Source organism: Capra hircus, chromosome 16, assembly GCF_001704415.2.
Source record: "Capra hircus breed San Clemente chromosome 16, ASM170441v1, whole genome shotgun sequence".
Classification (NCBI taxonomy): Eukaryota; Metazoa; Chordata; class Mammalia; order Artiodactyla; family Bovidae; genus Capra; species Capra hircus.
In genome coordinates, this window is record NC_030823.1 from 22,033,579 (window position 1) to 22,060,416 (window position 26,838).

Sequence of the window (26,838 nt, forward strand, 5' to 3'; positions counted from 1 at the left end):
AATACAGAGTAACAAATGAAACAGGAACAGAGAATAATGTCAGGTACATTATTTTAGTGGCACTTCAACTTCTGAAATATTATTTACTCCAAGAACTTAACGCATTTTCATTTAAATGTCTGGTTACATTGATTTACCTAACGGGTTCATAAGGTTGATCACATATGAAGAAGCCTCTTCTCTGGAGTTGTATAATGTCTCCTTTTTTCAAATCCTTAAGGCAGGGATCCCCCAGCATTAGTTCTTCATGCTGTAAAGATGATATTAGGCCAAAATACACGGTCTTAAAATTATCAGAGCACTGGGCTTTTTCCTGGTGGTACAGTGGGTAAGAACCTGCCTGCCAATGCAGCAGACACAAGAGCAATAATTGGTCCAGAAGATTACACATGCTCTGGAGCAACTAAGTCCACGTACCACAACCACTGAGTCTAGAGCCTGGGAGCCGCAACTACTGAAGCTTGTGTGCCCCAGGGCCCGTGCTCCACAACAAGAGAAGCCACCACAATGAGAAGCCCACGTACCGCGACTACAGAGTAGCCCCCGCTCACACTCACTGCAACTAGAGAAAAGCCCTCCCAGCAACGAAGACGAAGGAGAGCCAAAAATAAATAAATAAATATATATATATTTTTAATTCTAAAGAAAAGTTAACACAGAGGGAGATGAAATAGGGTTTCTTTTAGGAGGCTACCTTACTGTTTTTGTTGACATACTGCTTAAAGTCCTCATCTTTTCCCAGCACGGGCTTCGTGATCAAGTGCTCGTACGTGACACAGATTGCTGGGACAGGAAGAGCATGTTCCGTCTCTGCAAGCCAAGTGATCTTAGTGGTTTTCTTGTAGTCTTTGTTCTCTAAATTCAATTTTGCATCGAGAGATACAATTTTGCCTTCTGCATTTCTAAAAGTAAGATTGAAAAGCAGTTTCAGAAAACAAACCTTCACTGTCATAAGGGCATTATTTTGTTCTGTGCCTGTAATAAATAAGGAATTTTCTTTGGAAAAACTTCAATCAAACACTTTCTGAGTTTCTGGTAGGTACCAGACATGAACTAGTTAAGAGATGAATAAAGTATAAGCCCTACTATCAGACAGTAGTATGTGCCAGACCCACATACATCCAATAAAGAACATGAACGTGTTTATGAATCTTAAAGTCACCTGAAGTAAGCATTAAAAAAGCCAAAATACTGTTTTCAAAACATTTAGCAATTACTCGAAATATATGTAATGATGGGACAACTGAGATTTCAGAGTCTACTAAATTAATCTTAACATACTATATCCCACTATAACTGGCAAGCTAATTAAATTTAAAGTAGATTTTAGGATAAAGAATGCTATATATACATTCCCAAGGATCTCTCCCATCATGCAACTGTATACTGAGAATTAGATAATAAAAGGGGGGCCCTAAATAGTAGAACTATTTTTTATATCTACATGTAGTCATTTTCAGGCTTTCCTGGCAGCTCAGATGGTAAAGAATCTGCCTGCAATTCAGGAGACCTGGGTTTGATCCCTGGGTTGGTAAGATCCCCTGGAGGAGGGCATGGCAACCCACTCCAGTATTCTTGCTTGGAGAATCCCCATGGACAGAGAAGCCTGGTGGGCTACAGTCTACAGAGCTGCAAAGAACTGGACACGACTGAGTGACTAAGCACAGTAGTCATTTCCAACATCACAAGCAAAAGATACCCTAACATTCTAATATTCTATAAACATACTGAAACATACATGGGGGAAAAAATTTAATGTGTCCAGAATCTGCAGCATCAATGCATGGGGAGATTTAATAGCCAGCATCATGAATTGGTCTGAATTAGGTAATTTTCAATAAATCAATAAACATCACAGACTTTTCTCCCATATTTATTTGAAAACAAACAAAAAGTTCTTACTTGTGTATTTTAGTAATGTTGATGTTGCCCCAGTTTATAAATGTAACCATCTCACCCTCTGACAACGTCTCTGCATCAGCACCTTCAATGAAAACTTTAGAACTATACCACACAGGCTTCAAGCCAACATCAGGATTCTGATTGATAAAAAAAGAGAGAGTGTGTTGGTTGAAACATTTAACTATTGAACTCAGTACGCAAATTTATATGTATTCATTTTATTCCTTCACACAAAGAGAAGTCCTCTATATCAATCTGATTCCCAGTTAATTGACCCTGGGGCAGATGCCTGCACAATAATGTAATCGAGTCAGATGAGGTGGTCTGCCCCAAGATTACTTCCAGCCTAAAACACTCATTCTTTGTTTTTAGGGCTGAAGCTGTACTTTTCTGTGTCCCTCCAACCAGAATCTGCTTGGCTAGACTCAAAATCTCACTGCTTTTGCAGCAAAGGGGAAAATAAAGTCATTTCTCATCAGTGGCTATAGAACATCCTAGGAACAGATGTCATCCTAGCAGGAAACAACAGATGTTTCAGGTTTTAGAGACAAATTTTAAGGGCAGCAGTATACGTGTAAGAGAGATAAACTTTCTGCCATCTCAGTATGTATTATATGAAGAAAAGAGACATGCGGAATAAGAAGAATGCTACATTGGTTAAATTTCAGATTCTTGTTTGAACAAAATCAAAAGAGAAAAGGAAGTATAAGAAGATCCTTCAAATAAATCTTAAATAACCAGTATTTAATAACTGTTCATTGAATGAACCAATGCCTTGAGGAAAATAAGTATGCTGCAACAACTTATGCTATGCTGGGCTCAGAACAGAATACTGACAGGCTAAATATAGAGCATTTTGTGAGGAAAATGATAATGAAAATTCCACAGGTCAAACTGGGTGGTACAGTCATCAGTGCTTCCTAATCAATTACTTAACTGTTACCTATTCTTTATTGTTACATATTCTTTAACTATTAACTAAGCTATCTGACTATAACTATCATTTTAACAAACAAGCACCCTTAAAAGCTTTATTATCACTATTTCGATTTTAACACATTAAGTTAGCTTCACATTTAAGCTAACTGTGGTGGGTGATATCACATATCAGGAACCACCATTCACCTGGTTGAACCAATCAGATAAAAAACAGGCAAAGGTAAAGCCAAATCAATCAATCACACACAGAGACACAGACATTCCCCAAATCTCATTAGGCGTATCATTAAACAAAGTCTTCAAAATTAAAAGAAGCTAATGTCATACAGAGAAAGGCAATCATAAAGCTACAACTCAGGACATTTATAGCTCTTCATGAAGCATATTCCCTGGAGAAGGAAATGGCAACCCACTCCAGTATTCTCGCCTGGGAAATCCCATGGACAGAGGAGCCTGGCTGGCCACAGTCCATGAGATCCCAAAGAACTGGACACAACTGAGCAACTAAACAGCAACAATGAAGCATATTATTAGTATGTGAGTTAGTCTATAAGCATAACATAGTTATGAGAGGATTAGTATACAACTGAGTTAGTCTACGGATATAAGCTTCATTATATAACAAGGATATTTACAGACAACTCACAAAACTGGAACAAAAGTATCTATTTTTGCTTCAAGATTATCAACCTAGCAGTCATGACCAGGTGAGACAACAACCAGGGCTTAACTAAGAGAAACTGTCTGCTACTTGTATTTAGATTTATAGTCACAATTTAGACAAATAGGTATCATTTTCACTTCACTGATATTTTCAAAATCAGAGCCAATGGCTGTGTGATAGACTGTGGACACAGCTCTGATTCAATACTACTAGGTCAAATGTTTTGGCTTAAAGGCACAGGCAAAAGTGAGCAACCCAGTTAATAAAAAATGTATCTCAGCTTTCACACAGAGATAAGAGCAGGGATTATGTAAAATCTCCAGGAAGAAATAAATTCTTCTTATATGCTAATGTGCTATTTCTACAAAATAAAAAATAGGCACCAACTGAGTGTAACAGTTCTGTGTGATATGCTGCTGCTGCTGCTAAGTCGCTTCAGTGGACAGTAATAATACTACTAGAATAAACTTCCTCAGTAAGAAATCCACAAAATTATTTACTTTTCACTTAGTGTCAAATTCTTAAATAGCCCATACAGTCCAACATCAAGAAAACAAAAACGCCAATTTAAAAATGGACGGAAGAAGCAAACAGATGTCGTGCCAAAGAGAAAATGCAAATGGCCAACAGGTATATGAAAAGATGCTCAATATCACTAATCATCAGGGGAATACAAATTAAAACCACAATGAGGTATCACCTTACACCTTTGAGACTGCCCATCATCAAAAAAAGAACACAAATAGCAAATGTTGGCGAGTATGTGGAAAAAAGAGAACCCTTGCACACTGTTGATGGGAATGTAAGTTGGTACGGCCACTGTGGAAAACAGTATGGAGGGTTCTCAAAAAACTAAGCATAGAACTACCATATGATGCAGCAATTCCACTCCTGGGTATATCCAAAAAACCTAAAACACAAACTCAAAAAGATACATGAACTCCAATGTGCACAGCAGCATTACTTACAATTGCAGAGATATGGAAGCAACCTAAATGCCCATCAACAGATGAATGGATAAGAAAATGTGGTGTGTACATGTACACGCACACACATACACAGGAATACTATACGGTCATAAAAAAGAAAAGATTTTGTCATCTGCAGCAACACGGATGGACATGAGGGGCATGACGCTAAGCAAAGTCAGTCAGATAAAAACAAAGTAAAGTAAAGTGATATACTGCGTGATATCACTTCTACGGGGAATCTAAAACACAAAACAAACTAGTGAATATAACAACAACAACAACAAAAGCAGACTCACAGACATGGACAGCAAACCAGTGGTTACCAGTGGAGAACAGGTCGGGGACAGGACAATCCAGGGGTGAGGGAGTGAAAGATACAAACTAACAGGTGTAGGAGAAGCTCAAGGATGTACAACATGGGGAATACAGCCACTATGTAGTAACTGTAAACAAAAAAGTGTTAGTCACTCAGTCGTGTCTGACTCTTTGCGACCCTATGGACTATAGCCCATCAGGCTCCTCCGTCCATGGGGATTCTCCAGGCAAGAATACTGGAGTGCATACCCATTCCCTTCTCCAGGGGATCATCCCAACCCAAAGATCAAACTCAGGTCTCCTGCACTGCAGGCAGATTTTTTTTACCATCTGAGACACCAGGGAAGCCCATAAACAGAAAGCAATCTTTAAAAATTGTATAAAAAATTTAAAAAAACTTAAAAATTAGTGTGATATCCTGACAAATGATGCTGGATAGAAATTATCCCCACGTCATGCTACTGCCACCTCAGCACATTTTCCCTGTGATTATCCTGCTTTTTTAACAGACAGGACATCACTGGTAAGACTGCAGGGAGACCTTCGGGTGTTTGGCGACTTCCTTCATCTCCTCCTGGGCCTCGGGGACGTTCACTGGGACCACCTCCTTCTTCAGTAATGCAACGTATCGTGGAGCCACTGGGTCAATAACCTGCAACAAAGGCATCCTTGTGTGAAAACAAGTCACACATTTTTTTAAAACTTCATCAATAAAATAAGTAATAGCACAGAACTACTAACTGGTATTCTTTGTTACTGCATTTACTAATTTTTGGTTTACCTGCTAACTGTTATCTAATGTTTAAGCTGTCAAGTAGGAAAAAAAAAAAATCATAAGCAAAGACTACCCGAAGGATTTAGAGTTCCTCTCCAAGAAAAGCTACCAACAAGTGAAAAGAAACCAATAGATAAAGCATAATATGAGAAGAGATATTTTGAAAATAGTTTTTTAACTCTGGTATTTGAAAGCAAAATTATTCTGTGGGGTGATATAGCAATCCTACAAGTAAATGTGATACTCCATTTTGTACTGTTAGGGAAGACTGTTGTGAAGGAATAGAGATATTTTCTATCAGCAGTGTTAGGCGACATCCCACCACCAGAAGCAAATAGCATTAGGTCACTATAATAAGGCAATTATATAGATTAAAAGTAAACGTGATATTTCTCCTGGTCTGCATGCTATATATATACACATACACACATATATAGGGACCACTGTGTTCCCAGTACCTAGCAAGGGCCTGAAACATACATGAAATGGATACGTATTTACAGGTGAAATGAATGAATGGTGGTAACCATTACATTCTAGCTTCCTCTACCACTAAAACAGAAGCAGCATCCCTTTCTGGATCTGATGTATTTTTCTCACTTCTCTATTCAATTTAAAATTATCCATGATGACCAATCACAACAGCAGTATTTAGATAAAGCATTTGCAAGAAAAATGTAGACAGAAGCACATGACAAGTCAAACAGATAAGTAAAGTAATAAAAGTCACTTTTTTCCCATTAGAAGGATGCAGGAAATAGTGGTATGGCTAATTAAACCTGGTTCTGTTTGTTTGGGTTTATATTGGGGTTTTTGTTGTTGCTATTGTTTGGCTGGTATTGTGCTGTTGTTGATTGCTTTGAGAGCATTTTTCTGCTTCCCTGTAAAACTCTGATGTACTCAGAGAAGAAACCATGTGCAGAGGGTCAGAAAGAGAAGTTTGAAAAGCCATCTAACTTCACCTTGATTGCTACTCCTTACCTGCTTATATTAACATTTCATGCCAGTACTAAATCAGCGTCAGCCTCCTTCTAAACTTACTGTTTCATCCTGTCCTTCCCTGAGGTTTTAAAGTCATCCTTGTTGGTTAAGAGGTTCCTTCCCTCAGCGTCTACTCGGTTAGAATGATCACAGATTTAATTCGTGACTACTCAGTTTAGTTATTTACACCAGTAAGATTCAGTTTCTCCTCTTAAAGATGTTAAACCTAGCTGACCCAACCTGAGAAACTTACTTCAGTTCAGTTCCCTCAGCTGACAAAGAGAGCAGAAGACAGCTTCTCACACTTGACCAACAACGCCCACTTAGGGCACTGGCCGGCACAGCTTTTTTAAAATTTTATTTATTTAGTCACTGGCTGTGCCGGGTCTTCGTCGCTGCACGGGCTTTTTTTCTAGTTGCAGCAAGCGGGGGCTGCTCTCTAGCTGCGGTGCATGGGCTTCCCACTGTAGCGGCTTCTCTTCTTGCTGGGCACAGGCTCTGGGGCATGCAGGCTTCAGTGGTTGATCTCAGCCTCTAGAGCAGGGCCTCAATAGTTGTGGCGCAGGAGCTTGGCTGCTCCACATGCGTGGGATCTTCCCAGACCAGGGATCAAACCCGTGTCTCCTGCATTGGCAGGCAGATTCTTTACCACTGAGCAACCAAGAAAGCCTGCTGGCACAGATTTTTAGGCCACTTAACCCTGAAGGACTATGATTCTAATGATCTGAAGTCTAGAAATCTATTTTTAAACAAGCATTCCACAGGATGGTTAGGATCAGACAAGTTTGAGAAGTCTTGACTAGAAGATTTTAAAGTCTTCGGAGTTCCCTGGCAGTCCAGTGGTTATGCTGGACTCTATGCTCCCAATGCAGGGCAGACAGGTTCTATACCTGGGTGGGAGACTAAGATCCTGTATGTCACACAGCATGGCCAAAAATAAAAAAATTTTGAGTTTTCAGTCTGAAATTGTACACAATTCTCAAAATCTCTGGATCAGTGGTTTCAAATTACTCCAAAGAGTCCAGAGTCTCTTCCTCTCAAGGTGAAGCTTCTTCACTAAGACCAGGGTATTAAGAAAAGGTGTGATATTAGGTATCAAGGCCCGAGTCTTCCCCTGGTCAGCTCCAAAACCCCAGCAGTCAGGCCTTCACACTTCTGGCAGCTTAAAGAAATTCTTCTGGAAAAACTGCCTAGTCCAAGAGATAGGATAGAAAGTTACTGAATGGAGGCTTTTCAACTAATTGGCCCCACCAGACTACCTTACAGAGGGGTACAGCTGACAAGCCTAGTCTTCTCTCAGGGCTTCTCTCGATCAATGTGTTAAAGATGAGCAGATGACCAAGGCTCACCAGCCAGGTATCTGAGAAATGCCTTTATTATCAAAGAAAAACCAAAATAAACAACCTGGAGGAAAGAGATGTTACATGGGGAAAAAATGCCATTTGATAATATTACAACCATGAAATAGGAACAGGAAGTTATTCTGAAAATTCAGAGCACAAGAGAAATCTTGGAAATAAGAGAGCATGAATGAAAACCTCAACAGAAGCTGATAAGACAGGGCTGAGTACATCTACCAGAAAGGACAGCCAAAAGATGAGATGGAAAATAAGAGAAAAAAGAAACTAGAGAAACAGTCCAAGAGGCCCAACATGTGCTCAAGAAACATTTCAGAGAGAAGACAGACAAAACAGTAGAGGAAAAAAAAAACAACAGACTTCAAGAAACTTTCCCAGAACTGAAGGAATGAGTTTTCAGTCTGGAAGCCACATGTTCTTCCAATGCACAGGAGTGAGAACAGACCCAAGGCACATCCCTGTGAAATTTCAAAGTGAAGAAGGTGCTCCTATACACCGCCTCAACAATCCTCATCCCACGCTCCCCTTCCCAGGAGCTACAGAGGATACAGTACAGCAAAGCAAAAAGGCAAGAGGAAGAAAAGGAAGACCCATGAACCAGGTGGCCCAGCTCAGAACAGACGCACAGGGAATTTCCGGGATGAGGAGGGACGACGACCTATGAAGACGGCGGGGCTTCAGAAGTTAGCAGTTCTCTCATCTGGATCAGATGCGTGCAGCCCCGAAGGCCCTGGCAGAGAAGTCTCCAGAGTGAAAAGATACCTGAGGCGTGTGAACATGCTGGTAGAAAATTTAGACAGCTTGTGCAGAGTCCAAGACAGAATGAGAAAATGAAATAAATGAGGGAAACAAAATGAAACAATTAGCCACAAGAAAGCCAACAAGTTATGAGAAAAAGCAGACCACCTAAATTCTCATCTTCCATTGTGATGATGCCTAAAACAAACAAACAAACAAAAATCAAGAAGTAGCAACACACACGTCATTTAGAGATCCGGGCAATTAATACCCGAAAAAACTGTCTGAAAGAGCTGAATGTGATTTATCTAAGGAAAGAAAATGGAAGGAAAGATAGGGGAATATGGTGTTCATGTAACAGACCCTGCAGAATTATTGGCCTGTAGTGAAATGTATTTCTCATATTTGAACCCAAGTGTACATGGGTTATTAATGTAACGAATACCAATGTTAACTTTGCCTGTTAATTTTGCGTGTATTTATTAGTAACTGCAGCAACAGAGAGAACCAATTAATAATTCCCTTATGTATACAAAAACTGACTAAACACAAAAGACTAAATAAAATAAATTCAAGACACATGCGAGACAAGCATCTATTTTTTGAAGCAAGGCATCAGCACAATCAAGCAGCAATACAAATTAAAAAGAAAAAAAAAGAATTTACAGAACACAATCACAGAAACCATAGTTTAAAACATGGCACTTTAATGATTTGCCTTATTATAGTGTCTAAGCATCTGCTTCCAATTAACAAGGTCAATATGCAGTATTCCTCATTTGACTTTTATTCAAGACAGTTTTTTTCTTAAAGCTAGATTCAATAATACACAGGAATTATAATTAACGAACCTTTGATATAATTCAACGAAACATGTAACTTTAAAACTATGTCCTCTAAGTACACAAGGGAACAGGTGAATGGAGTTAGCCAAGTCTTCCCTTTGCCACTAAGAAAACTAGAGGACATGTTATTTTAAACTAGGAATAATGCATTTTCAGTGGGTTTGTATAAGCAAGTCCCTTATATAAATGTGATTGTGCTTCAAAGCTGTATAACATCTCAAGTTATAACATGTAATATGCTAAAAGCTATGTGCTAAATAAGTAAGCCAAATAAAAGCATTAAGTAATACCTTCTTACAGAGAGCTCGCAGCTTGAAAGCAGAAAAATGAAATGCAAAGTGTTCAAAAAAGATTCAAGGAAAAAGCTATTACCATTCCCTAATACTCCAAGTTTGTTTGTTTTGATCATTGTTACTTGTTTGGTATAGTTTATCAGCTTAATGCACGTTACATGTTTAAAAAAGTAAAACATTCCATTTTCCTGAAAATCTGCAAAATTACAATATTGTTCACAAAGTTTTCACTACTATGAGCACACTAATGAATTCTACATGTATTCTATTACTTAGCAGTTAGACAAGAGAAAAGAGGACCAAGAGTCAAAACATGTACCTTTTTGTTAAATGCCCAAATTTTGTCCCATTCCATGTTCACAACTGAACGTGAAGAACCCTAGAAAAACAATTTAAAAAATGGCTTCAAGGGAAAGAAGTATTAACTAGAATATTTTACGTTAAGCAAGCTAGAAAATAAACCCAATCAATAATTACAAGTTTACTTCCACTGGAATATAAAACAAGTGTGTACAAACCAATCTGGTTACCCTGAACAGTTAAGCGTCAACAGTCATACACTTCACTGGGTAGAAACACCACAGCTGCCTCTGTCCAACCCTAGCATAGGAGTTTAGGACATTCTCAGTTTTCCACTATTATTGGGGTTTATTTTATTTTTTTCAAAAGCACTCTGCTCTTGCATTGTAAGGAACAAGCAAGGAGTAGAAAGAACAACAGGAATAAAGACCAAAAGGATATTAAATCCTTTTGAAAGTCCAAACAGAGAAGCTGGAAAAGAAACCGTAACTCACCTGAGCAGCAATAAACTGTTTTAGTCCTTCGACCGTCATCCCTCTTCTCAGCACACCACGAACTGTAGGAAACCGTGGGTCATCCCTGGGAAACAGGCAAGCTTTAAGAACCCAGGAGATGTTTCCAACATGTAGGTACAGACAGTACAAAATACCTTTCTGAATATTATAGTCAGTTTCTTAAGGATCTGAACTAACAGCTGGTTACAGTAATTAGGCAGAATACTAATTACTAGTCAATTATTACTAAGTAAAATAAATGTACTACTGCAAAAAGTAAAAGTACATTTGAAAAAAAGACACAGAGGGGACATCTTCAAATACAGAAAACCCAAGCACTACAACATTCTCATTTGCTTTTCATTTAACAAACATTCAAGGTCTCTATTCTACATATGACCGTGAGACACAGATAAGAGACGGTTATTCTGGCATTCATGTCCAAACGCACTTTATAAAGTCTTCTGGGTTGTAAAAAACATATATGTTGGTTAATTAATATTCTGTAGAGATTTGCAATTTTCAGTTACATTTGCAATAACACCCTTTGTATGGGGCCCAAGGTAAACTTGCCCTTTATCAAATTCTGCTCGAGTAATTATCTAAAATTACACATTATTCAATACATACTTAATATGTGTCACTATTACATGATGCTAACAAAAATGCACACATTCTAGTTAATTCAGGTTAAAAAAATATTCTTAGGCTTTTAAGTATGGTGACTCAACTGAACAGATGTCATTCAGAGATTTTCAAACTTTTTCTAGTCCCAAACATGGGCACTCCATGTTTGCAGCATTACAACAAAAGGGAATACCTGAGAAACTGGATAAAAGAAAGAGAAGGACCAGAAACCCAACAGGCATACCCATTTCAACCCCTCCCATTCATCCTCCCCAAACCTCCAAGCAGTTTAAAATTAGTTTTACTTCCTCTGAATTCTAGATAACAGCAAACATACCATCCATCTACTAGTCCTTCATTGACAAACCACGTGAGTTTTCTTTTGGACAGCACTGTGTTGTTGAGATTCAGCCGACTGTATTCCCAAATGAATGGTTTTCTTATGCCCAACGCCTCAATAATCCAGTAGAACTGTTCATCTCTGTCATGGTATTCTGTTGTTCTCAGGGCGTGTGTAACACCTTCAATGCTGTCAACTATGGGGCAGGCAAAATCATATGTCGGATAAACACTGGAAAAAGAGTATTTTTGAAAATCAGTAAAGAATTTTACCCTTTTCATCTTAGACATTATAAGCAACAATACTAAAATATAATTCTTTACAAAATAAGAGTTTCTTAAAACAACAGGTGTTATGAGTCATAATACTCAAAGTACATCAAAATTTTTTATCAGACGTTGAGGACAATGAACCAGTTACTCAACATTCAAACAAACAAAAAGGCTAATTTGCAATTTATAAAATAATTGGATATTGCTGCAGTGAATCCTATTAATCATATTTCTGTAATAGCCAATGTATACCATGGAAGGAAAGTAATAATTTTGAGGAAATTGAGTTTTTCAGTATCTTAAATAAATTCCACACAAGTAAATCTCTAAGTTTACAATTAAAAATGCATTCAAGAACAGTGTTTTTGCTTCTCTGACAAAGTAAAAGAGAAGAAAATTAGTAGGTAATTCCACTTAAGATGGAACAGTTGTAAAAACAATTTCTGTCTTAAAAAATGTACACAACACATGCATTTTCATTTGAATTTTTTAAGGTATATCACTGCATTATACCTTCTAATTTTTAAGATACAATTTAATTAAGATGCTACTACACTATGGCTTGAGATTATTTGACACTAAAAATGTACATCCAAATATACTTTTCCAAATGTACTCAGAGTATCTGTTTAGTAAAACAAGGAGTAAATACCCTGTTAAAAATGGACATATAAACACACACACACCCATATATACATGAAGTGTTTGTCTACGTACACATTTGCACCCCCAAGTTTAAAGAAAATCACATTAGGAAACCAGGTAATCATTTACAGTCACCCATCTCTTCAAGAGTTACAATTCAGTATTTGTAAGCAATAGGCAGGAGAAGGCAATGGCACTCCATTCCAGTACTTTTGCCTTGGAAAATCCCATGGACAGAGGAGCCTGGTGGGCTGCAGTCCATGGGGTCGCTAACAGTCGGGCACGACTGAGTGACTTCACTTTCACTTTTCACTTGCATGCATTGGAGAAGGAAATGGCAACCCACTCCAGTGTTCCTGCCTGGAGAATCCCAGGGATGGGGGAGCCTGGTGGGCTGCTGTCTATGGGGACACACAGAGTCGGACATGACTGAAGCGACTTAGCAGCAGCAGCAGGCTTCTTCAAAGTATAAGAAAATATATTCTGTGCTTATTATATAAATTAATGGCAGGGTGAGGGGCATTTAAAGGAAAAAAAAAAAAATCTGTTAACCTGAAAACCCACATAGAAAATCAACCGAAAGTAGAAAAAAACACATATTTTTTTGTAATGTTCCCATTTCTTTAAATTTTCAATTCTATCACATTTACGAATCAACTTACACCTAGCAGATTCAAAGTTTATAACAGGAAAAGAAGTATCTTCATCTAAAAATACACACCATGGTATACCTAATCAGTACATAAAAAGCAACTTTCGGCAGACTCAGGAAACTTTATAGGTGGAAACCATCCTAAAAATAACCTAGTATAATCTTAATCGACAAGTGAATGACAGCCCAGGAGGCTAGGCTGCCTGCCTTACTGGCCATTTAATCCATGGAAGAACAAAGATCCAGCTCTCTTGACTACTCTGCAGTAACTCCCTACCCCGAGTTTACAGAGAGCCTCAAAGCAAAAGCACAGGAAGCTACTGAGCATAACGAAAGCAATATACCTACTTGTATTTATTCCCAGTTCTTGGGTGGGGTTGAATCTTGCAGCGATAAAGTGTCGGGTCCCTCATGCAGCCATTGTTACTACTCATGTCAATTTTTGCTCGCAAACAACAGGACTGACCAAACTGGCTTCCTTTTTTCATTTCTTCCCACATTTGCAGATTCTTCTCCACAGCTATAAAATGAGAGTTATACTACAGTTTACCTAATCAGCACTGCTAATCTGGTTGAAAACAAATTATTTTAACAGTCTTCTAATTTGATACAAAACTTTCACATTCTGACTTTATATTATAAGCACACTCCACTAGTTTAAAAGTACTTAATGGTTCCAGTATCTGATACCAAGTGAAAATGTGTTTTTTTTTAATAAAGAAGTCCCACAAAACATTTGAATACGCTCTATTTTAGAAGTCAATATATTCCACTAATATAGTACTGGTTAGGGGTAAGAGTGGATGTCTGAGGCCTGAAGGTTTCTCTTATCCAGTTTTCCCACGTTCCCATCATGACACAACTGGCCAGGCCTCCTCAGATTGAACACTGGGTGTCTGAAGCAGAAGCGTTCTGTTCCTTTGCCACCTCTTGCCCAGAGGACACACTGGTCTGACCCAGCCCAGGGGTTGGTGCTGCAGCCCATGTCCATCTAAAGAACACAATCTGGGCCCAGAGCCTGAGCTAACAGGCTCCCCAAAAGCACCTTTGGCCATTCCACTGGAAAACAGGCTACTCTTAAAGATTCAGGAAAAAAAAAAGAGAGATGACAGAAAACAGAGAGTAACAGAAGTTTATCCCAGGGGGAGAAGATCTCTATATCCCTACTGACTACACAGTCTTATCTATATTAGGACTCATATGCCTCGTATGAGTAAGAAAGAACTGTTAAATGATTCTTCTGTGGAAACTACTGAAGATACAAGGGACACATGATCAACTCTCAAAGAATCAAGTGAGGTCTAAAGTCCAATTGCTAATCATTCTTGAAAATGTAAAGAAACTGTAAAACCGGGAGGTGGGAGAGAAAGACAGACTTCCGTAACAATTTGAATTTACTACTGTATTTCCTAAATGTGACACTCAAGATGTTCTGCAACATAATTACAGAATAAAAATAACCAGATTCAGAAGCTCAGGGATAAGTAATAACCAAGACATACTTTTTTTGTCAAGTGGTATTTCAGACACAGGGTAGCATGAGGCTTACATAGAATCTTCACACGTACAGGCTGACAGGAAGATTTGGGTATGGCTAACATTACCATCAAACATTCTGATTAGAAAGGCTAAATATTTAAATTGAGAGAATCACAAAAAGTTGCAGAAGAAATCATTCACAAGAACTGAACAGCAATGCAAAAGACTACAAAAAAAAAGACTACAGGTAGCAAGTGAGATGCTGAGACCACACACACTTCACACGCACTTGTGATGCCAGTAAGTAACAATGTAAAGATGGCAGAGAAAGGGAAAAGATTTCTAAGAGATGAATTAATGCATGAAACATATTCCCAAATGTGTTTCAAACCAACATCTTTCATTAGAGAAAGAAATTTTCTACTGAAGCAGAATACAAGAAGAATATCAATTAAAATATAGAACACTGAATGCGCCTTACAGTTTTTTCTATGTTTGGATTCTATCCTCTGCTCACGCTCTGCTTTCATCTGCTCGGCAGGAGTATCGTCGACATAAGCCTTCCCTTCCTGAATTAGCTTTTCTGCATATTTCATTATAGTTTCAAAATGATCCGAGGTGTAAGTAAATTGATCTGGTTTGATATGCAACATTGCAACATCCTCCAAAATAACCTGCAGTAAGAATCCAAAATAATCCCCAGTTTATCTTTTGTTATTTTCTTGTGTATTTTCAATCCTTGATACTGCATTTGGACATATGTAATAATACACCATCAGTCTTAGACAGCCTGAAAATGGTCATGGAAGTTGTATGATATTAGACCAGAAAAGAAAAAAGGAAAAAAAAAAAAGAGAGAGAGAGAGGGAGAGAGAAATTTGTTATACTAGCCTCCAAGTTTTCAGCTGAGAAAGCTGATCTCATGGTGCTTTCCATTTATTCTGGAAAAGCTGATTATTATTGGCAGTGCTGACAATTATTCGACCTCTCTTTAAATAGAAATACAACAACAACAAAAAATAAATAAATAAAATAAATAAATAGAAATACAGTGCTTCTAAATAGACGATGTAAGAGGCTAGGAAACCATCACATTTTCCAATACCTACTTAGTGTTTGCTTGTTTATAAAATTATATAACAAAAAGGAAATCTGACTCTAGGAACCAATTCATTTAAGAAACTGATACTTGTAAGAAAATGTAGCATTTAAATAAACTTTGTAACAGTTGAAGAGAAAAAAGATAAACTGAAGTTTTTTCATATGGGAACTGAGTAACTCTTGGTTTAAGTCTCAGACAAATATATATTTTTACAGAAGAGCAAAAGAAGTTATGAGAACAAGATTTATTTTCACACCATGAAGGTATCAGGTCACCCTCTAATTTTAATTAACTTTACCGACAAAGGGTCATTAGTACACCTTTAATTACCTTCTCAAAATCTTCCTTTTCTTTTTCGGGATTTGTGTCATCGAATCTCATGATCAGTTTCCCTTTAAAGTTGACCTGGTAGTGCTGGTTCAGGAGAGCAGCTTTTGCGTGCCCGATGTGCAAGTAACTACAGCAGAAACAGTTACAAGGAGACTTAGTAACAGGCTTCAACGACATTCCTAAACTTCACCTTTTCGAGGAGAGGAGAACTAAACAAAAACCCTTCTAGTTAGTATTCCAGTCTTATGTTAGTAGCTAACAAGAAATACTGTAATAGAAAATCTGACCCTGAGGAAGGAAAAAAAAAAAAAAAACTACAACATTTAGTAAATTACTGTAAGACACAACTTTGTATGTAAAAAAAAAAAATCACAAAGGAGCAAGTTATTTGCAAACATCAAACCTTAAGGCTAATCTCCCTGTTCCTTCTTTACTGAGGAACGAAAGGTAATTTAGTTACGGGAAAACTGCTTATGCCACCCGGCAGTATGTCTCTTTAATAAGACCTGATGCGATTGAAAACTGGACACCCGCTCTCCACACAGAAGACAGAGGCCCCTGAGGATGCCACCGTTGCTCTGATAATTAAATAGAAGAGCACATGAAAATTAGGAAGCCTCAGGAAAGCCATTTTACTTTTCTAGGCTTCTGTTTTCTCAGAACCCAAAACAAAAAGATTTTAACTAAATGATCTTAAAGGTTTCATCCAGTACCAACATTCCACAGATCACAATCTATGAAAACACTATTCTATTCTATGGGCAGTTGACCATTACATAGAATAAAATAAATAAGAGGCATGGCTAATAATACCACATATCAACATCCTCCTCTTCAGTGAAGTGGGCAATAGCAACATTCTATACCACTACTGTTGGAAATAGACTTTTCATCAGTAACAGCAGCCACAACTGCACCATTCCAAGTCACCTAATTTCATGCACACCTCTGATCTCAGCTGATGTCAAGAGAGGAGGGAAAAGTACAACCACTTGTATGCCTTTATATCATTTGTAAAATCAATCATTTTTGAAGATACTCATGCAGCATTCTAGATCAATGATTCAATGTTAAAGGGTTTATATGCACAGGTTAACGCAGACAAGGACAATGCAAAGCATTCAAAACTCTCTGCATAAAATAAACCACCAAAGTGGCAGCCCAGATAAGACCCTAGAAGAGAAAAAGGACATTAGGGAAAAACTAATGAAATACGACAAAGTATGGAGTTTACGTTAACAATATATCAAAACTGGTTCATTAATTTTGATGAAGGTAATGAAAAATGTTAACATTAGAGAAAATTGAGTACAGGTACAAGGGAACTTTTTTTAAACTATTTCTATAATATTTCTATAAATCTAAAACTATTTCCAAACTTAAAGTTTATTAAAAACAGAACAAAGGAATGCGAGTTCTGAAAATGAAACAGAAATACTTTGTGCAGTTTTCACTGAAAGTGTTACACCCCATAACATGTTATGAAGAGAAAGAAAAAGACTAATAATCAGTAACTACTAACTGACAGTTAATGTGCTTTACATACAATCTTAAGAGAAGTAATGAAATCAAACTATTTACTTAAGGATAGTATTTCTGAATCTGAAATGCGTGCAATTCTAACCTGCAAAAAAGCAAACAGGACTATGAAATATTCATAAGACCACTACCTCACTCAACAGACAACCTGAGAGGTAAAGAAAATAAGCTCCATGCTGCATTTAGTGAGTACTGATGCTATATTGGGCTTTTCCCACACAGGCATATAATTTTAGTCATATGGACTCTAGAGTCAGACAGCATAGGTTTGGATTTAGCAAGCTGCTAAAATGCTGTATGAATCAGTTTCTTACACCATTTGTAAAACTGGAGATAACAACAGTGCCTTCCTCACAGGGCTGATACGATTAAATAAGTTACTACATGTAAAGTGTTTGCTAGGTATCTGCACATAACAGGTGCTATCTATCTGTGTGTTAGATAGGAATACAAATAAAAGGCAAAATTCAAGCCTTCTGGCCTTTCATGAACGACACAGGAAAAAAAAAAGATGAAAAAACTAATTAAAGACAATTTGTTTTGCAGTGTAAAGGGACATAATCAAGATTTTGAATGTTTCTAAACCTGAACACTGACTTATATTCCAAACCCCCAAACTGTATTCAGCTGATGTAATTCAGAATAAATGTATTTTATATAGTAAATAATAAAATGCAGAGCTCATGACTCCAAGAAGTGACAGAAAATATTAAAAAATTCAAAAGGTACAAATGTTCAAATAGCATAACTATGGCTAAAAAACTAACTTTTATCACACCACTCAAGTCACCACCCAATAGACAACCATGACCCCTCACACCAAGAACACAAGGGCAGGATATTGGATGGTAGGGACCCAGGACGTTTGAGGGAATTAAACAATGTAAAATAAGGACTATTTATGACTGACTCCACCTGTCAGTCATTTAATGATCCAGTCTGTGTATTTTCCAGAACCATTATTTGCCTTTCATCTCCTTCTGACTTATCCTTTATTCACCACCAAAATCAGCAAAGGGAAACTGCGGAATTGTAAAACTGGTTTTGCTATTAATGACACGTATGAAATAGTTTGGGAAGAACTACGGTAAGAACAGCTAAAACAGAACCGTTTCGTTATCTGCCACTTCCTTTTGTCTACATACTGCATTTGGCACAGATGGGTAAGAACTAGGTTATAGAATGCAAAATCTCAAATTAAACAAAATGTGGGGGGGGCGGAACCCATCTGACTTATAAAATACGGCACAATATTTTCTCAGTGGCTAAGTTTCTGAGGCTAACTGCTTTGACTGTGTGTGTGTGCTTAGTCACTCAGTTGTGTCTGACTGTTTGCAACCCTCTGGACTGTAGCCTACCAGGCTCCTCTGTCCATAGGGTTTTCCAGGCAAGAATACTGGAGTGGGTTGTCATTTCCTTCTCCAGGGGATCTTCCTGATCCAGGAATCGAACCCGAGTTTCCTGTTTCTCCTGCACTGCAGGCAGATTCTTCACCAGCTGAGCCATTGGAGATTCCCAAGTGCTTTAATAAAAGGCATTTTATTATATTAGCGTCACTGGCCATGTTCTTTCACAAAGCTTGTCCAGCACGGTTCACAGAGGCTGACACACGTGCGAAGGCAGACATCCTTCAGCCTTAGGGGGTGCTGGGCAAGGACCCAGGCAGACCCACACCAGTGGCTCCAGCCGGAACAGCCTTTGCCCTAACCAGCTAATCATATATTATTATTTTCCATGATTGCCAAGAGTGAAAAGGGTTTTGCCTACTAATAGTAGAAAGAAATGAGTAAGACTGGGCTTTTCAGGATTCCACCTGCTTTATTTGGGAAAAAAATAACTTAAATTTACCATAACTTCTGATAACTGAAAGGAATGCTGAGAGTACAAATACAAACCCTTATTAAAGGACATCCCCCAAAATCTCAAAATGTAAATAAAACTTCCCTATTAATGGATATTTTTCTACTTACAATTAAAATTCTGCCTGGAATGAAATTAAAATGCTATCTCTCCTACTGATTTAATAAGCTAAAACTACAAATTTTTAGAAATTAAGTATCAATAATTTAACAACCATTAAGATATTTAGAATTGTAACTCCCGAAATTAAAAATTGTACTAGTTTTCTTCTATATATTAACCTATTGATTTATAAAATATTTGGTAATTGTCTTAAAGCTTTTCTACTAAATGAATCCAATTGTAAGTTATATTTGCTTACCCACTAGCCTCTGGAGGAAATCTGACTGTAACCTTCCCCATCTCAGCACCTGGGAGCTCAACGAATTTCCCAACATCTTGCTTTTTCTCAGGAACCTGAAAAGCAAAACAACAAAAACAGTTACATGGTTAAATGTTTAAGAATAAATTCACTGAATATCAGTACCCACTATGCACCAAGTATGGTTATGAGGAAAAATTGACTAGATTATTGTCCCCGCACTTGAAGACTCAAAATCAGCTGAAGTCAACCAACAGCATTTAAAGTCATCAGGAAAATGCTTCAAAGGAGGCACGAACCAAGCTGGACCTCAAAAAGTAAGTGGAAGTGTATCAGATGGAGAGTGTACAAGGGAAGTCATTCTAAGGGAAGGAGTAACAGAACAGGTAAGACTCAAAGGCAGGGAGAGCTGTGCAATGTTAGGAACGCATGTCGGTGGGCAGGCAAGACACTAGAGAGTCAACTAAGTCCAAACCTGAAGGTCCTTATAATGCTGACTTTTATGTTTCAGGCAATGGGGAATCCTCAGAGGTACAGAACTACTTATCTGTATTTTCTAAAATGATACCTGGGACAGTGCAAAGGCTCAACCAGAAAAAAGAGACTAAAGAAAAAGGTTCAGTGATGAGCCTACGGTCTTCAAAACACGCAGAGGGTAATGAGGTGTCAATAAAAATCGACAGCTGGAGACAGAAAAATCAATCTCTAGATAGGAGAAGTAATAACAGAGCTTGTTGACTAATTAGAGGTGGACAGTGGTGAAAGCAGAATAAGGATTTTTAGCAGAACAACTGAGATGACTCTAGTGTCTTTATACAAGCAAGCAGTAGTTTTCAAATTTTACAGCATCAGAAAACCTTGAAAAATTAACTTGACTACACATGCGTAGTATGTAAAATAGATCAAACCGGAGCAACTCTAGCTGGAGAAGAGGACCTTTTTCTACTCTTCTCTATGTTACATCTTCCTACAGAATAAACAAAAAGGCTCTACAGAAGCTCAGGACTCAATGGTCACAATGGTTCAAAAATCAGAGAACAGAAGATATGGGAGGAAGAAAAGATGGTAGAGCTATAAAATAGTGAGATTTTAGTAGCATGGACTTTGGCTTTCCAAAGGAACACACACTGGATGATCACAATCTTCTAGAAATATAATTATGAAATTAAAGCTTAATATAGTCAAACAGGTGAAGACAAGGCAAGATTCAACAGCAGATTCTTCCAAGAAGATCCTTTTTAATTGATGGGGGTGGGGAAACTATGAACATAATTTTCTTCTCAGATTTAGGATCTCAGGCAGATAAGATGTCAGCATTAAAAAAATGTTTTTTAAGGCTTACCACTTTTGCTTTGGTTGCTGAAACATTCCACTTGGTGCCTACTGACTGGAAGGCCTGCTGGGCTTCAAGAAAGCCAAACCACCGTTTTACATGAACTGGAGCTTTGTTCTGTCCCAACTGTTCCTGCCACGCAGCATTTCCTATTAGCAAACGTAAGTTTAAAAGCACTCAATATATCAGAAAAATCAAAAGCAAAGTTCTAGTCATGGTTAATTTAAGTAAATGAGATGGTTTAAAGCTATGCTTCTATAATGAAATTTTAAAAATCTGGGTATACATGGCAATGATTTCTAATACTTGGCATATTTTAAGAATTCACAAAAATTAATTAAAGATTTTTTTTCATTTTAATTCACTAAGGTGAATCCTAAATCCTGCCTTCACCACTGCCACACGCACACACACTAGGCCAATGTTACATTCCATAATTAAGAAAAGCTTGGAGTGTATCAACTACAGAAAAAAAAAAAAAAATCAACATCAAGAAGTAGCTCTTTTCTTCAGATGTAGTATCAAAAATGGTACTGAAGGAGTTTATGCAACTCTTTAGCATCACAAAGCTGCCTCCATAAGATACTACCTTCTGTTTATGAATATTAATTCAAAAATCAAAGTAGATAAAAATGTCATAAACCTATAGATGAAAAGTTGTAACTAGAAAAGTCCTTCATTTTAAGTTGTTTGTTATTATAACAGTTTAATTTAGAGAAAAGTTTAAGCCACCAAAAAAGTACAGAGAGGGAGTTACCCAGTAGCCTGCACATTCACTGCCAAGAGCACAGGTTCAATATCCCTGGTTCGGGAACTGAGATCCCACAAGTCACAGGGCACAGTCAAAAAAACCTTGAGAATATTAAACAAAAAAAATCCTCATATAACCCAAATTTGAAAAGTCGCTCAGTCGTGTCTGACTCTTTAAAGAATGATAAAACATTCTAGCATATTTGCTGCATCTGCAGTTTTTCTTTTTTTCTTTTAAATAAACCAGCAAAATTCAAGCCCTCTTTCTATCTCTCAATCAATCCCATATTCTGATCTGTTGAAAACTACTCATAGAGGATGGAAAAAGTGATCTCTCAGAGAGACAATTCCAGCTCACCCCCCCTCACCCACATACTGAGCAATCAGAGGCAAAGCAACTGGAGTCAAGCAATGGCTGAGGCAGGAGAGATGCTGACATAAATGATGAGGAACAAGGACAGTTCCAAAGGCAAGAGAGGGGCTGCGGGCAGCAAGATAGGGCCAACCTCCACAGACAGCAGAGGATGGGGAATTCTTGCAACTGGCTAGGAAGAAAGTAGCCAGGGAGGTCACTCCTTCATCAGAAAATCCTAAGTGACTACCACCAGGTAGACAGATAGATGTTCACATACACAGAAATATGTGTACTCCTGACCCAGCAAAATATTAAATAATTTAAACAGAAATTCTTCAAGAATTACTGATACCTTTTAGGGTGGCCCAAACACATAAATCTGCTAAGCTCAAGGAGTTTCCAACTAAGTATGTTCTCAGAGACAGACAATGATTGAGCTCGTTGACTGCAGAAGTAAACAAATCACAAGAAGACAATTTTGTGGCACTGAACTCCAACCAGTGATCAATCTGTGAAAAGAAATGCATCCCAGGGTTTAGACTTAAACAAATAAGCAAACAAACAACTTCAGTGAGAACCATGCCTATTTTATCTCAATCAAAGAATTTACCATTACGTGGATTTGACTGTGATTGTCTGCAGGCATCTAAACTGGCACCTAAACACATATTGTGCTATCTTCCTATGTTTTCTCTTTTCCCCCCCAGGAGTGTGAAGAGGCACTTCAGGGAAGAAAAAGGAAAATATGAGAACTGGAAGCAGGAAGGAATAACAAGCCTGACCAAACTCAACAAATGGTACCCAGCCAAACATACTTATCCACTTGCAGAATTTTAAAGTAAATACTTGGAAACTATTCTTTGTATTTTGAATTTTATAAGATTTAGGAAAGTTAGAGCTGAATGCAAACAGGAAAATAAAGGCATCTCATGTGCCATACTGAAAGATAATCTGCTATTGCTATAGTTAATTAAATAAGCTGTATACTTAAAAAGGAAAATGTGTATGACCCTGGGCCCATGTAACTTTTCAAGGCCTGCTTCCCCATTTGGAAAGTAAGAAAGCTATATAAGATAACCTATGCAGTCACATCCAGCTATGAAATTCTAGGACTCCAGGAAGAGGAAGACAGAACTAAGTGACCCAAAAGGACAGCTAGTATGGGTGTGAAAGTAGAAACTTAGGAGCAAAGACTTTCTCTCTGAAAATAAAGTCAGATGAGAAGTCCTAACTTGGTCTATGATTAATACTCTGTAACTATCCTATACCCTTAAATAGAGTAATAGTCCAAAAAATCGAAAGCCCAAACCAAACCAAAACACACCCAAGGAAATGTTCCTTCCTTACCTCAGTATGTTCCAACAAGTTAGAGCCATAGAGCCCTGCTGTAGTTGCAATTCTAGCCAAGTAGCGAAGTATGGAGTTTATGTCCGTGAACACCACATTTCTGGAATATAAGCATGAGATAAAATATCACTGTGGCTCTAACAAATCAGTAAGTCATGAGACATGTGAAAAATGTAAAAACAGAAATCTTATATATAGCAAGCATTTTCTACTATAATGAAAAAAATAATTTAGTTGGTTCTAAATTCTATCAAACACTAATTTGTTTTGAGATGTTCAGCTAAATCCAATAATTCACTTCAGTGAATTCACTATCTATATGGTGTTTTGTTGGTTTTTTTTCATTAATCATTTATTCTATTTTTGGTTACACTGGGTCTTTGTTGCTGTGAGTGGACTTTCTCTAGCTGCGGTGAGCAGGGACTCCTCTTCGTTGTGGTGCAGTCTTCTCAATGAGGTGGCTTCTCTTGTAGAGTACAGGTTCCAGGCATGCAGGCTTCAGTAGTTGTCACATTCAGGCTCACTAGTTGTGGCGCACGGGCTTAGCTGCTCCTCAGCATGTGGAATCTTCCCAGACCAGAGACTGAACCCCAGTCTCCTGCATGTGCAGGCAGATTCTTGTCCGTTGTACCACCAGGGAAGTCCTCTATATGATGTTTGATCCTTCTCACTATTAGTTTCTACATGTCTATTCAGTGGTGAAAATATAAAAATATAATTGGGATATCAAGAATAAAGTGATTTAAAATAAATAAAGGCAATGAAGCCAAGGATATGCTGTCATAAAGAAGCTAGTTGATCAAACCTCACCAAAACTGTCGCGTAAAATGTTTAAAAAGACACAGACACAAACTCATCAGGAAAAAGAGATGAGGTAGAAGAGACAACAGCAATAAATTTTCGGAAGCTAGAAAGCAGATGGAGTTAACAGGCCTGAAAAAACTGAATCTTAACTGGACAATGGACAAAGCTGAAAACCAATCCAATCTAAACTTCAGGATCCTCAAAAGACTTACAAATCAATAAAACCAGGGACTAAAAAAAGGAGGCTTGGTTAAAAGTCTACTTAAAACTTACCCAGAAATACAGATATCTCTAACCCCTATTCTTTACAGCTTGGCTACTCCTCTTACCCAGTCCTGGCAAAAACTGGAGCTTTATTCTCTAAAGACGAAAAGAGACAGTCTCTCAACCTGGGGGCAGTGTGGCATGGTGGCAAGCTGGGTGACAGAGATAACAAGAGAATAAACGTACACTGGATGCTGAGATTCTCAGCCTTCTTCCCACCCTCAGCTTCCAAAATATGCTGGCCCCAGCCCATCCTCACCTTCCAAACAGGACACTGGAAGTCTTCTCTGGACAATCTGATCTACCCAGGAGGAAAAGAACCAAGGATACTAACACCAGAAGTTCCTTCAAATGAAAAGTTGTTCAGTCAGATTACCCAGAGTGAAGCTCACAAACGGCAACCCCACCTTGGAGTTCAGAACTTAGGAGTCTGAAACCCCCAGTCAAAATCTTAGAAAACCATCAAGAGTTACCAAATATTTAAAGAAAGCCTGTAACTCAAAAGATAGTGACCAAAATAAACACACAGATGTAAAGCGAACAAATCAAGGAAAAGAAAAGTTTAAAAGTGAATACATAAATTTCCTCTGAGCAATGAAAAAACATGATTATGTTTGTAATCATAAAACAAGAACAGGATGCTTTACCTAGATAGTAAGTAACAGAACTCTCAGATACGAAAAATACAACAGTAAAAAGGAAAACTCAATAGAAAAATGAGATAATAAAGTTGAAGACCTCTCTAGAAAGTGAAAAAAAATGGGGGGAAAAAAATGGAAAATGAAGGTGATCCTTGAAGAAAGTGAGACTAATCCCAACATACACATAAAGAGCAGAAAATAGAAAGTTATCAAAGAAAAAATTTTCTAATCCCCAAAAGAGGATTTCTAAGTTTCCATATTAGAGGGAGCAGGCAAGCACCCAGTAGAACAGACGAAAAATGGACTCACACTAAAGCATATTATCATGAAATTTCTGAATACTGGATCCTAAGAGAAGATGCCCACAAGCTTCCTCAAGTCCCACAGAAAACATAGGGATCAGAAAGGTTTCAGAAGAGAACAAGGCAAACAACCATTCCACGGAAAAGTAAAAATTGTACACGAAAAGCAATCATGGTATGTAGCTCAGCAGTGGCTCCAACTTACAGGATCCTCCCAGTGTAAACACTACGAAGTGATCTAATCGACGTTCTGATGCAACTACAATGGGAGGAAGGAGGTCAGGGGGAGAAGGAGGGTGTGTTTGAGTGAATGTTTTCTGTATGCTGCCTTTTCTCCAATACAAGTCTTTCTGTTAGTTTATTACAGACCATTTAAACCATTTCCGTATCTGCACCCTGCTTGAGAATACCCTTGAAGCCTGCTTTCAACCTGGTTCAAGTGCCACGATCTGGCAAAGATTCCTTAAAAGAATCTGAAACCTGGTTGTGTCTATGTCTCAGTTTTCCTAAACAAGAAAATTATTTCCCTTCCTTTTCGATTTTTTTCAGTGAGTTCCAAAAGAAAGAGGTAAATCCAAAGGCATGCCATCTTCCACATACCTGAGATGCAAATAATCCATCTTAATCAAGAATATACAACATTAAAAAAAAAAGAATATACAGTATACCTTCATTATAGAAAATTTTGAAAACACAGAGAAGTAAAAAGGAAAAAACACCCCACAACTCCAAAACTCAGAAATACTATTAAAAGTGTTGCATACTTTTCAGTTTTTTTCTTTGGAGATATATACTTTCACATTTATTTCTTGCTTTTTTATTAACATTAGACTACGAACATATCCACATTAGAAATTCTTTGTAAGTCTTTTTTCACAGATGTCTAATACTCTATGCTGTGGACTTACCAAATTTATTTCCCCTTATTATTAATTTTATTAAACTTCCAATTTTCCACCAGAATTACAAAAGAATTAAAACACATGTACATATACCTTTCTGTACATTTCCAGTTTCTTTCAGACAGATTATACATGTGATCAGATACTTTGCCGACAAATATAAGTCTCTGGATAGTAATTTTTTTTACATTTATTTACTTGGAGAATAATTGCTTTACAATGCTGTGCTGGTTGGATATAATTCTTTTTGAATAAGAAAGAAAAGTATATTCCTTTTTAGGGATATTCTACCAGTCAGCAAGTAAAACAAGGATGCAACATTTAACTCTAAAGATTTAAAAAATGCTGCTGAGTACCA

The 26,838-nt window shown here is 37.6% G+C and overlaps 1 protein-coding gene across 1 annotated transcript in view; it reads right to left on the reverse strand.

Moving 5' to 3' along the window:
* Positions 1-26,838, reverse strand: part of EPRS (glutamyl-prolyl-tRNA synthetase) — a 64,392-nt gene that overhangs the window by 33,293 nt on the left and 4,261 nt on the right. Inside the window, exons 3-16 of the mRNA XM_018060163.1 lie at positions 23,568-23,667; positions 22,573-22,729; positions 21,125-21,264; positions 19,783-19,877; positions 16,023-16,149; positions 15,072-15,264; positions 13,460-13,631; positions 11,540-11,773; positions 10,576-10,660; positions 10,101-10,160; positions 5,333-5,443; positions 1,903-2,039; positions 695-902; positions 138-250 (exon numbers count right to left, since the gene is read on the reverse strand). Coding sequence (XP_017915652.1) covers positions 138-250; positions 695-902; positions 1,903-2,039; positions 5,333-5,443; positions 10,101-10,160; positions 10,576-10,660; positions 11,540-11,773; positions 13,460-13,631; positions 15,072-15,264; positions 16,023-16,149; positions 19,783-19,877; positions 21,125-21,264; positions 22,573-22,729; positions 23,568-23,667 — 1,932 coding nt within the window. The remainder of the gene's footprint in view (positions 1-137; positions 251-694; positions 903-1,902; positions 2,040-5,332; positions 5,444-10,100; positions 10,161-10,575; positions 10,661-11,539; positions 11,774-13,459; positions 13,632-15,071; positions 15,265-16,022; positions 16,150-19,782; positions 19,878-21,124; positions 21,265-22,572; positions 22,730-23,567; positions 23,668-26,838) is intronic.